Source organism: Zootoca vivipara, chromosome 10, assembly GCF_963506605.1.
Source record: "Zootoca vivipara chromosome 10, rZooViv1.1, whole genome shotgun sequence".
Classification (NCBI taxonomy): Eukaryota; Metazoa; Chordata; class Lepidosauria; order Squamata; family Lacertidae; genus Zootoca; species Zootoca vivipara.
Window position 1 is genome coordinate 15557399 of NC_083285.1, and position 13673 is coordinate 15571071.

General features: G+C 40.1%; 1 protein-coding gene across 2 annotated transcripts in view; it reads left to right on the plus strand.

Annotated features, from left to right (window-relative positions):
* The window catches only part of POT1 (protection of telomeres 1), a 68594-nt gene that overhangs the window by 19857 nt on the left and 35064 nt on the right, over positions 1-13673 (plus strand). For both annotated transcript variants that reach the window (XM_035127247.2, XM_035127249.2), the window contains 3 exons: positions 2683-2727; positions 3689-3739; positions 5054-5168. In XM_035127247.2, the coding sequence (XP_034983138.2) occupies positions 2683-2727; positions 3689-3739; positions 5054-5168 (211 nt within the window). The remainder of the gene's footprint in view (positions 1-2682; positions 2728-3688; positions 3740-5053; positions 5169-13673) is intronic.

Here is a 13673-nt window from a genome sequence, read left to right on the forward strand (position 1 = left end):
TGCTCTAGTTAAGGAGGAAAGGCCCCTTGCCAGATTTCCAATAATATTACCCTTGAATTGACATAGACTTGGAAAGTTGGTGATTGTGCTGAGTTGGCAGAGTGAAACCTATCTTTTTGATGCTTCATGTCTTTTCTCTGGGATAGCAAATATGTTGTAAATATATTTACATAGTGATAGCTTTATTTTGGAGAATGGATAAAAGAACTAATATTTCTATGGAGTCAATGGATTTTTGCTCTGATTTCAAAAAGTCATGTCACCATAAGCCCGTCTTATAGTACTTGAAGGGATGGTTTTTGTAATTTGTGTAGAATATTTGCCAAACTGAAAGGCAACTCGGGTATTGCAGCTATGCAACTAATTCTGCATGCCCAAAGGGAGACAAATTTCTTTTCAATTCGTCATGTACTCTCTTGAACCTAATGTTTAGTTAATTATTTGCCGTGTAGTTAATTATAATTAGAATATGCCTTTATCAGCTATATGACACAACAGTCAGAATGTTGAGGGAGCTTCACCAGGTTGGGTGTTGGATAACTAGGTTGAAATTTCATATATTTTGCCCTCCATATATTTTGGACTACTGCTCCCATCATCCCCAGCCAGCGTAATCAGTGGTCAAGGATGATGGTAGTTGTGGTCCAAAATATTTCATGGGCACAAGGTTAGGGAAGGCTATTAGTTATATTTTATTTTTATTAACATGGAATTTCTCACAAGGCCTTTTTGAGAAAAACAAAAGGCACATGTGCTGTTTGCTGCCACTAATGAAAAGTTCATTGTAGATTGGAATTAAAGACCCAATCATGCTATATTAGCTTAGCAGTATGAACATTAGCAGAACCTTTATTTTTAAAATGATTCTTACAGTTGCATGTATTCCTGGGGTTTACATTTTTAATTTCCTGGAGCACCCTGTGATGTTTTCTACAACAGTAATGTGTAACTTAATAAAAGCGGCCAGAGTTTATTCATTCCATTGTTTTAAAAAGGCACTTGTGCAAGTCTGTTCTTACAAACATTATTTCATTTACACCAGGATTCATTCACCAGGGCTAATCTATTTTCAGTGCCAGGGTTCAGCCATGGAACAATTAACATGTGAAGTGAGTTTAAGGGCTTATCCACATTTACCTTTTGCCCCGCTCTTTCCAGGGAAAAGTAAGTGTGGATCAGCCCTAAGTGTACGCAGAATTTCCACTGAGTGACCACAATCAGCTTACATACATTTGAAGGCCCCCATAAACAAATGGTCTGATATAAAGGCAGGCTGGAATTCTAGCGCCTCTTACTTTGGGAATTGTTGATGTTGGTTAGAGAAGCCACATGTTATCTTTTCATAAGAGAAAACCAAGAATACTGGGGGAGTTGGAAGACCACCAATAGCAGTGTGAAGCCTGTTTTGGCCCTTTGCCTGCCTGACAGACAGGTAAGGGGAGCCCTAAGGTAGTTTTTGTTTCTAAACAATAAAGATACAGTAAGGGTGGGATGGAGAGTTAAGGGAAGCAGGTTACAGTTTGCAAGGTGCAGGGGAAGGACAAGGGAATACTACAGCTACAGTTGAGTTGACCTGAGTTTAGGCATGTACTTAAGTGCATGCATCCCAGATGTCCAGATAAGTGTCTGCTGCCCAAAGTAAACTGCCTGTTCAAAAGTAGAAAGGATTTGGAAAAGGGATTCTCTCTCTGTTGAAGGATTTGGCTTCACGGTCATGAGCGCCTGTGGAGGACCCAGGTGGCGCTGTGGGTTAAATCACAGAGTCTAGGGCTTGCTGATCAGAAGGTCGGCGGTTTGAATCCCTGCAACGGGGTGAGCTCCCGTTGCTTGGTCCCAGCTCCTGCCCACCTAGCAGTTCGAAAGCACAAGTGCAAGTAGATAAATAGGGACCGCTCCGGCAGGAAGGTAAACGGTGTTTCTGTGTGCTGCTCTGGTTCGCCAGAAGCAGCTTTGTCATGCTGGCCACATGACCCAGAAGCTGTCTGCGGACAAACGCCGGCTCCCTCGGCCTATAGAGCGAGATGAGCGCCGCAACCCCAGAGTCGGACACAACTGGACCTGATGGTCAGGGCCCCCTTTACCTTTACCTTTACCTCATGAGTGCCCACAAGATCCAGTTTGCTGTTTTACAATTCAGAAAGCACAAAATATAGTTCAGGGGGATGTAGGCATCTGTGAAGTCCCTAAAGCACATTAACCATTTAGGCAGCTGGATAAGACATGCCCATCTTTAATACAATAGTGATTAAATTTGCACCAATGTAAAATCAATACCATAACTTGTACAAATCTTAAATGCTGTAAAATGTATGAGTCCAGTATGAATAGTCATGTATTATCTTTATGAAATGTAATTAGCGAGGAGTGAAAACCTTGGGCAGAATTCCATTGACCACAGATTGTGTTGCCACTTCTTTTCTGGTCTTGCCCTTGCACCTATAGCAGCAGCCTAAAACAATTTTGAGTAAATAAAGCTTTTCTTAAGATCAGGAGAAGGGTCAATAAAAAAGGAGGCAGCTCTAAGTACCCAAGGATAAGTGGTTTCGACAAATGCAACTGAAATATGAAAAATGAGATGCACACATTTTGTATAAAATTTAAATTTGAAATTCTTGATGGATTCTCATTTGTGCCATTGTAGGCTGGGCTAGCTTTGAAGTCATTTTGTTGTTGCTTTTGTAGATAAAAATGAAGAGGAAAATTAAAACCAGAGAAAGCACCCACCAAGTAAGTATTCTGTTCCTATATCTTTGTAGCATTGAGTGTAAAAAAATGCTGTTAATAAATTAATTCATATTATTTCTTAAAGACTTGTTTTAAATTGAAAGAGCTACTTCGAGATCCACGTGGCAGTGTAAAAAAAAGAGAGAGCTATGGTTTGTTGTGTCATCCAAACCTTGACCATGGTTTGTTTTCAAACAAATCACTGTCTGGGTTTGTATCACATGACAAGCCATAGTATGGCTTGTTTGAGCTCTGTGGATGGGAAGAATTCATTCTGGGGCCAGCATGGCAGAATAAAGGCACATCCATTTGTAACTCATAAACAAAGCCAGGTAAACTGGCTTATCATGACATGCAAACTAGGTCCTTGGTAGCCACAGAGTACATTTGTGCAATATGTTTTATAAAATACAGAAATTTAAATTACCAAAGGAAGAATTATCCCTCAGTCTATCCCAGTACAGCCTGGGAACCTTTAGGAATATTTTAAATCCTACCCATTTGATCTGCCTTTTTGAGCTCAGGGCTAAGTTGGGAAAAGTTGGAGGGGTTTTAGTGAATTTTCTTTACTTCAATTTTATTTTGATATTGGCCATAATAGAAATATGCATTATTAAGCTATTCTGTTCTGTTTGTTTGTGGGGGGTTTTATACTGACCCCAAATGTTTGAGATAAAGTAGTCTATAAAAATCTAAATGTTTGTTGATTAGAATTGTTGGTTTAAATATTTAGGTAGCATTTGCTATATGTTTGACTTAAGACAATTCACTTAAATTACAATGTAATAAAAATGCATACATTTAGTATTTCTATCTATTAAGTTACCTATACATAATAGATTAACTTCCAGCATATATTTGTTCAAAGAATGTTCATCCTAACGTATTGGAATAAGAAATCTGAAATTGTCCCTATTGTCTTCCAGTTTGTTCTAACTATCTTCAGTTCTGTTTTTCTCTGCAGGTCTGTACTAGGTCATCCAGTACAACTACTGGTTCAGAAACTGTAGCCATGGTAAGTTTTGTTTTGGTGTTTCTTTTATTTTTGTTTTAAATTGCAGAAGGCATCATGGGTTCAAGTGCCTGAAACAAGTTTTACAGCAACTTTAAGATGGACTGTAGAAATGGCTATAGATCTCAAAATAATTTTGCATTAGCTGCTGTAGGGAACACAGTTACAAAAGGAATGAGACATGTCCAGAAATTTTGAATAAATCCAAACACATGCTACGTTTCCTCCTTTGGACACCTGCTTTTACACTGTGAGGCTGGGAATGCTTTATGAATGTGTTTTCCAGCTACAGTACTTTAATTTGTCTTACATATATAGAGAAATTCTTTTCAAGCAGCCCCGCTAAATAAAAAATACACCAGGCTGTAGAGTCTCAGAAACTCTGGCAAGTGTGCTAATTTCCTGAACATCTTGGAGGTGGTCTGCAAGTATTACGACTGTTATTAGGCTAGCCAGCAGAACAAGGTGATGACAGAAATAATTAAAACACTTGTGGCACCTTCTGCTGGTTGCTGGAAAAAGTACAAAAATTCATGTGTTCCAACAGCCTTTCCAAAACTTTATTAAAGCAAATTTGCTGTATCGGGAGAAGGCAAACAATGCAGATTTTTTGACATGTGTACAAGATCTATACTCACTAGGGCCAGACTGAAATTCTAGTGTGTCAAAAAATCAATTGGCATAGATCAAAAATCAGTTTGCTTTCTCATTCTATATGTTGGACCCATGTGTTTTCTCTTCTCATGTAAGTAGCTTACACACTTATTCCAACCACAGAATGTACAGCAAATGAGTTTTTTAAACATCCTGTGAAATGATCAATCAGCATGTGTGATAACTATTAAAACTACGGAAATTAATCAGGACTCTTGTACTAGAAACATTTAACTTACGATTGGACCCGGTGGTTCCCCCCCCCCCCCGATACCAATGGTTTAGTTACATAGCAACATAAGGAATCTGTGTCATTGTATGGTGATGGCAACAATACTTTTGTTGGCAGAAAAATGGAGATCAGCAATGATACCAATTATTAATAAATACAGAGAGAAAATGTAGGAATTTTCCAAATGGTTGTCACCTTTCCTTGTAGGGGAATTCTTCGAAAGGAGGAAGGAGTATTCTGATGGAATGTCCAATAGCAAAGAAAAATGTTTTGTTTGATGTTCTTAATGGACCTGATATCTAGGCCCTGTATATAAAGAAATAACAGTTTTGGCAAAAGAAAAGAAGAGAGAGAAGAATAAGAAGCTCGCCACTTTAAAATAGCTACAGAATTTGTCTTGAATGTGATCGCTTTCTGTTTTGTCTTGTTAGCCTGTTGCCCCCAGCTACACATACACCCCTCTGAATCTTGTTAAAGGCGGGACTGTTGTCAACCTCTATGGTGCTGTGAAATTCTTCAAGCCTCCATATAAATGCAAAGGAACTGGTATGTATAATTAAATATATAAAACTCACAAACTGTTCTGCTTTTTAAAAAAATGCTCATAGCAAATGTGAGCAAGAAGTAGATTATGGGCCATTGTATGATTTCTGATAAACTGTTCAATGCTTCCTGGATGCTTGGATTCATGTAAAGAACCCTTGCTCAGATTCACCTTGGTCTGTTCCACCCTTTCAGTGACGTCTTTTATGACGTTCCCACATAAACTTTTGGGTTCAGTGCTGTGTTCGATTGTGCACATATTGTTCGCGCCTAAAATGGGGGTTGCCTGATGTGCTCAGTATTATCACTTAACTCCAAATCAAAGTTTTGAAAGGTGATTAAGGTGAGCTTGTTGTATCGTAACTTGGAGTTTATAGTGGTTAGGGCAGATGCAACCCTGACCATGGGAAGAAGAAGAAGAAGAAGAAGAGTTTGGATTTGATATCCCGCTTTATCACTACCCGCAGGAGTCTCAAAGCAGCTAACATTCTCCTTTCCCTTCTTCCCCCACAACAAACACTCTGTGAGGTGAGTGAGGCTGAGAGACTTCAGAGAAGTGTGACTAGCCCAAGGTCACCCAGCAGCTGCATGTGGAGGAGCGGGGAAGCAAACCTGGTTCACCAGATTACGAGTCTACCACTCTTAACCACTACACCACACTGGCTCTCCAGCTTTGAAAAGGAAAGAAATTCATGCTAGCGTGGTTAGGAGATTGGGCAGCCCAGTGTCTTTGGCGATAGTTGAAGGTTTTATTCCTTTGTGGAGAAGCTGTGGAAACCTCCCTATTCAATGCACAGTTGCACACCACTTGATACAACGGTGAGAAACTTAAGAGGGATTTCTTTGCTCTTTGGGATTGACAGCTAGAGGAACATAGTCTTTGGTCATGGTGTTTAAAAATGGATCTGCTTCTTTCACTTTTGTTTAAAAATGAACATAACTTTAGTTAAGGCATGCATGCATGCACACACAAACTCAAGATAGTTTGTGGTAATGGTATTTAAACATAAAACTGTTGGAAATATTGAAAGATAAGTGTTTTCACATCCCAGTTAAGAAAAAAAATGAATAAAGCACCATGAGGTACAATAATTTATATGTCAGACCTTTAAAAAATGGATTGGGTAATTAAATTTGGTATCAAGAACTGGTAACGGTCCATCTGCTATTACAGATATTACACCATATGCTTTGTCTATTTTTCCACAAAATGAAATTAAAATGAATATCATTAATTTCATCTCATATTCACTTATAAACTAAAATTATATTGCAGGCATGAACCTGGAAAATAATGTGTCTGCTCTAATTTTGGGGGGAATGGAGCAATTTGCATATTGGTCGTTAGTTTTGTGATAATTTGAGCTGATGATAGAAGGCTTACTGTCATAGAAAGAACTTTCTAAACTAGTCAACTTCTTTCATAACGGTGATCTTGTATCCTGCCAAGGCAGACTGTGGCAGTAATGAAAATTATTTTTATCCAGAATTCCCAGGGAAACTTTTTTTAAAAAGTGAACCCATCTTATTCCTTTTGCCAGGATCTTGGGGAACAAAAGCAATACTTCTGTAGATGATGATTTTAGACACAATTTATTAAGTTTGACCATTTGGGGAAATGGTTGTGCTGGGTTTATTTTCTTATGTTTTGTTTTTTAAAACAGAACTACCTTCTCGTGATGGTAACCCTTACTAACTGGGGTTTCTTTAGAATGCTTCAAGATCTTGTTTTGGCTAAAACTGGAATGAGTTGCATTGTGGCTTGTAAATTTTATAAAAAGCCCACTTATCTGTTCCCCCATCATTGCATCACTGGGGTGCTCATAAAGCACACCAGCTATTGCCATCTTTCTCCTCTTGAGTTAAATTTAGGAATAGAAATAGATTTAAAATAGATGTTTGAAAAATAGTGTTGCCATTATTAGGACACAATCATCTGCTTCAAACTTAATGCTAAACCATAGCTTTAACAGTGTGTGAATCCTACCTAGCAGCTTAACTATGGTTTATTTCCTGACAACAACCTGAAGCCATTGTTTGCTGATTATTTGCAAACCTTAGTGTATGTGAATTATGATCTGGTGCTATGTGTGAATGCAGTACCCTTCCTTAACCATGTTTGTTGGAAAACAAACTAAATTTTGGAGAAACATGTTTGTGGGGAAACTGTGGTTTCACTCATGGTTTGTTAAGCAAACCATGGCTTAGTGTTATGTGTGAACAAGGCCTTCATATCTTACATGGTCACCTACCTTTCCCACCCTGACCTGGCCACAGTGATCCATGCGACGGTCACCTCCAGGCTTGACTACTGTAACTTGCTCTACAAGGGGCTGCCCTTGAAACTGTCCCAGAAACTCCAGTGGGTGCAGAATGCTGCAGCGAGGCTCCTTATGGGGACCTTGCCATGGGAGCATATTCACCCAGTGCTTTACCAGCTGCACTCCTGGTGGAGTACCGGGTCAGGTTTAAGGTGCTGGTTTTGACCTTTAAAACCCTATGCGGCCTAGGACCCTCGTACTTACGGGACCGCCTCTCCTGGTATGCCCCGCAGCGAACCCTCAGGTCCACAAATAGTAACAGCTTAAGGGTCCCAGGCCCTAAAGAAGCCAGACTATCCTCCACAAGGGCCAGAGCCTTTTCAGCGATGGCACCGACCTGGTGGAATGCTCTGTCACATGAGGCTAGGGCCCTGCAGGACTTGATCTCCTTCCGCAGGGCCTGTAAGACAGAGTTATTCCGCCTGGCCTTCAATTTAGCTTGATCTGTCATCCCTTTCCCCTTTCCTTTTTTATGAAGAAACCCTTCTGGGTCCCCCATATCAAAATTCTCCCTGGTCTCCTTGCTGGCCTTAGCAGGACTAACTTGGCCAGTTGCCCTGGTGATGCTATATTGATGTGTATTTTACGTTTTTAAGTTGTTTTTGGTTGATTTTTTTATATTTGTTGTTAGCTGCCCTGATCCCGGTTTCTAAACCGGGAATATCGGGGTATAAATAAAATATTATTATTATTATTATTATTATTATTATTATTATTATTATTATTATTATTATTTTATATTGTATCTATGCTGTTCTCCTAGGCAGTTTGTATAACATTGTATACTATTGTATAACAGTAAGAAAAAAGTATGTAAAGCCAAATACAATTCTGATATACAAGTTATATCATTATGGTTAACATTTACAAGTTCTTTCTGTATAGGAATTATCTTCCTGTAGCTAAGATGAAACTTTTAGATCCTTATACTTCAGCATCTTTTGATGCTTAGTTATGCTAGGTCTGTATGTTTGAGGAAACTGCATTCACTGTGAGATTTTTCAGTCTTTAATTTTAATGGGGATATTTTTCCCCTTCTGGAGAGCTGCAGAGAGCTGAAAAGATTATGATTTTCTGTCCTTTAGGATATTGCAGAAGGTGTTGCTGATTTTTAAAATGTTATTTCTGGATAGGCAGATATCCTCTTATTTCTCTTTCCTCACCACTAGTAGCTTTTAAATGTAAAATGGTCAAAACCAAAAGGGCATGTAGACAATCACTTGCAGAAAAGGCACTTCTCGACTGAAGTTATCAAATGGAAATTTAAGATTGGCAACCCCCTATTAAGATATCTGAAGACTTCTCAGCTAATGGTAGAAAATTTAATCCATGAAATGGCAATTGGATCCAGGCTAAGGTCTCTAATGACATAGAAGTAACTGTAGCTCCAACTACTGCTGTGAGGGTTTAATATTTCCCTGTTCCTTCTTTTGCAGTTAAGCCAAGCAAGTTTACAGTAGCTGTTAAGTAATTTTGTCAGGTGTTACAACTTACTGCTTAAAGTCATTTCCATAGGGGTTTTTTTGCCATTCTTAAACAATGCTAATACAATTAAGTTATTTCATGGTAGCATAAGTTTGTGACTTAGTACAGAATAAACTAACCTAACCCAATTGATCAAAATCACAGGCAATACAACCTGGAACTCCACAAAAGCCCAAACTTGTTATCGTCGGGAAGTGCGCTGTTCTAAATAAAAGGGCTTCAGTGGCCTGAACAGAGAGCTGAGATATCTTATAAAGATTAACGCTCACTTCCATTGAATTGATTGGTAAAAATACATAGATCAGCAATGGCTTGCAATTTGGTGTGGAGCTGCTACACTGACTTCCTGGCAGCTGAGTCGCTGCTGCTTACTGGAAGGGCAATGTAATAGGAAAGTTGACATGACCAGCAGAACCCATCCTGTCACCTTGCTCATGCTGGTAAGCAACTGTGATCCACTTGCTCGAAAGCTAGTGTTGCAGGTCTATCCCAGTTGGCAAGCTGCTTCTGGCATACATATAAAACTGTAGGTATCTGTTGGTCTCAGTGGAAACGCCGGCTCCCTCGGCCTGAAAAGCAAGATGAGCGCCGCAACCCCATAGTGGCCTTTGACTGGACTTAACTGTCCAGGAGGGGTCTTTACCTTTTTTACCTTAACATTTGGCATATCATCACAGAAGTGTAGGACTTTAAAAATACAATTTCATATGCTGTAACAAGCATAAGTGGATATAAATATTCCAGCCACCTTATGTGATAAGGTACCTGGGACAGGCTAACTCCCTATATTCAAAATCATGAGACAGATTCTTTTAACAGTTAAGGCATGAGAACATGATCTACAGACGAAGGGCAGATATAGTGGTACTTCGTGTTGCGAAACCTCCAGGTTTTGCCACATGCGCAGAAGCGCTCTATTGTGCCGTGCGTGTGCGCAGAAGCGGCGCCTCTAGTTACGGATTTTTTTGGGGTGTGCACAGTACCCCGAAACGAATTCAATCCGTAACCAGAAATAATAATAATGATGATGACCACTCCCCACATCAAATGGGGGGGGCACCTTTTGCGTGGTTGCACGCAGTGCTCCGGATCCCAGTGCAGCTCCCGGTAGTATGGGCTGGCTTTGCCCTCCCCAGGCTGGATACCTGGAGGTCTCCGCCTACCTCAGCCAATCGCCCAATCCCGCCTAAGGAGGCATTGCCAGGGGGTCGGCCAAGTAGGGGGAAGACCACCCTGCTCACACAACAGAAGGTGAATCTTTAGGCATGGCCTTTCGGAATGGTGAAGGACCTTTTCAGGTGTAGGTAGGTCTTGGCGGTGAGACCACGATTTTGTAGCCTCGAGTGGCGGTTTCAGGCCTTGGGCGGAATCCTTTAGTCTATCCTAAATGGGGGCGTGAAGCGGTGACACCCCCCTTGCGGCGGTGATCCCAGGGTTCCCTGTTAAAGGGGTCTTGAGGGGAGGCATTGGCCATATGCCAAGAGGTTGTCAATGCTCTCCTCTGCGACGGCGGCAAAACGGGGGGGGGGGCTCTCTCTGCTTAAATGTATGTTCTCCAGAGCCAGCCCAATTCCCACACATTCTGGATAACCCTGACATCTCCCAGATCCCTGGCTGGGGACTGGTAAGGATAAACGCCCAATGCCTGAGCCAAGGTCTCCCTACATCTGAAACTTAATAAAGTTGTGTCCAATTTTAATCCCATAGCACGTTGTCTTGGGTCATTATTCTGCTCCGGGGTCGCCTGGGGTTGGGGAGAATATGCATGTCCTAATAATAATAATAATAATAATAATAATAATAATAATAATATATTGTTTGGAATCTTCCTTTGTTGTCAGGTCTGTGAGCCATGCAAGCTGTTTGCTTTCAAGTTTTTTTTTCTTCTGCAACCCCACATGTTTTGAAACAAAAATGTAAGGTGAGATTATTAGAGTGCTAGGAAGAGCCTTCAGGCTATGGAAAGAAAGTCACCTTGGAGATGCATTCTATCCAACACATTATAAAAGAATATGGTAGAGTGAATTTTTATAAGCATTTGTTGTACTTCAGTGCCAGATTCTGGTAATCCATGAGGATGTATTAGCATTAGTTTTGCACTGTTGAACTGACACGGTTTCACTCCTTAAGCGATGGGAGATCCCATGTTTTGTGAAAGTATTTTACACTATGTACTGTATTGCTTGTCTGAACTGAGATAACCCTGTAGTGACGCACAGAGCTGTAACTTGAAACAGCCTGTATATTTGTCGAGTTTTGGAAATATTAGGTTTAAATTTGAGTTACCTTAGAACTTGTATATCTTGCCAGCATGCATTTTTTCACCTTTTTAATTAAAGTGAGGTACACAATATATAGGTTTAAAACAAGTTGTCAGATTTTAATGAGGTTGCTAAAATGTATTATTCCTACTTGCTTTTTACACCTCTGTGGCACACCTAACTATACTTTGATGCTATTTCCTGAAGATAATTTGCAAAGTTAAACAACCAGCTAATTCAGTGTCATACTTCTTAGGCCTTGTATCTTGGGACTAATCCTTTGAGAATAGTTCCTTTACAGTAAGTAAAAAAATAAACTATAAATATTTTTCTGGTATTAGCTTTTGGCTTAAAACACCTCATTGGAACTACTGGTATTCCCTAACTATTTGTTGAACATGACATACCTGTCTCAAAGTTAACTAATATAAACTGTAATCCTAGAGTGTGTTGTGCAATGGTGGCAGAGAATTATGAATAAGTATTTGTAATATACACTGTAGACTATTATATCCATGGCTTCTTTGATTAAAGGCTTGGCTTAGAGATACTAGCAGGCCTTGCAATAAAACTCCAAGGCAATTTGCACTTAATCTTACAGAGGAAATTAGGTGAATTGCTCAAGATTTTTTCTAATACCTAACAGGAAGTTTAATTTTTCATCTCTTATACATTAAGATCTAGTTAGCACTATCCAATCTAAAAATGTTAATGGTTTCCAGTATGATGGGCAAATCTAGTACATCGAAACGTGGTGTTGTTTTAGCCCAAATGTTACATGTTGTTTCTGCCAGAGCCTATAGAAACAATAGATTTGTCCTTAGCATTAGAAATTCATTTTTTAAAGGATGATGTCCTGAATATGAAAATTGGCATTGATACCCAATACTGTTGTGGAATGTAGTGCTTAGAGGATCAATGACTGGGCAAGCACTAACTAGGCTTTAGGAAGGAGGCGGGAGAACTCTAGGAACCTGACAGAGAGCCCTCAAGCCTCCTTCCCAAAGCCCAGTGCCTCACTTACCCAGCTTTGCGAAGGCACCATGAGGGCTGGGGCATCAAAAGTTGCTGAGAGCCGCCAGAAAAGGCCTTGAGGGCTGCATGCAGTTTGAGAGCCATGTTGGACCACTCTGGGTTAGACTATTAGACTAAAACCTGGAACAGGGGTCAGCAAACTTTTTCAGCAGGGTGCCGGTCCACTGTCCCTCAGACCTTTGGGGGGGGGAGGACTATATTTTGGAGGGGGGGGGAGAACAAATTCCTATGCCCCACAAATAACCCAGAGATGCATTTTAAATAAAAGCACACATTCCACTCATGTAAAAACACGCTGATTCCCGGACCGTCCGCAGGCCGGATTTAGAAGGCGATTGGGCCAGATCTGGCCCCCGGACCTTAGTTTGCCTACCCATGACCTGGAAGACCTTCAAATCTTCAATCTGCTTTGAAGCTGACTAGGTGACCTTTAGCCAGTCACCACCTCTGGTTAGCCTAACCTAACTCGCAGGATTGTTGTGAGAATAACTTGGAGAGACGGGCACCTTGAAGGAAATGTGGAATATAAGTGTTATAACAGTAAGATATTTTTATATGTAATAAATATGTTTTTTTATTTTTAATTAGTTTTTTTTTTAAAATCACTGATGCCTTTGCTGCTGTGTGCTCCTTTGAATGGAAGGGCAGGATATTAGTGTATTAAAGTTATATTTTTTTTGCAGAACATACATGATTCTCCCAACTGCTTGGTCTTCTTAAAGGGGTTGAAGATGTGTATCAATGAGGGTGTGCTCCGAACCTGTTATAGATTTGAGTGCTGATAGAATCATAGAGTTGAAAGAGACCCCATGGGTCATCTTAATTCAACCCCCTGCAATACCGTGTTTCTCCAAAAATAAGACACTGTCTTATATTTATTTTTCCTCAAAAAACACACTATGGCTTATTTTCAGGGGATGTCTTATTTTTTCCTCCTCCTCCTGCCATGGCCGGCATTGCTGCTGTGCCTATCACTATGCCTTATTTTCAGGGTATAGCTTATATACCTTGAATGCCTAAAAATCCTGCTACATCTTATTTTATGGCTACGTCTTATTTTCGGAGAAACAGGTTACCTCTCTCTAAAGTCTAAACAGTCTGTTGCTTCTTACTCTGCATGAATAGGAAGTGGTTTAAGCCATTTGCCCTTTTAATATGACTGTTTTCAGTGAGGGCAAAGCTAAGCAAAAAGAGACTTGCCAAACAACTGGCAATTATTAGCTCTCCGGAGACTTAACACCTAAGCTAGATTTGAAGAAATGGAGCAGTACTGAATGAAAATTAGACTGCATGCTAGGCAATCATTCCTCCTTGCCTCATGTCACAGAAGAAAGTGCTGTTGTTGTCACCATTGGCCAATTAAAGAGTTGGCTGACCATTGTACTTGATACCTTGAATTTAAGTAA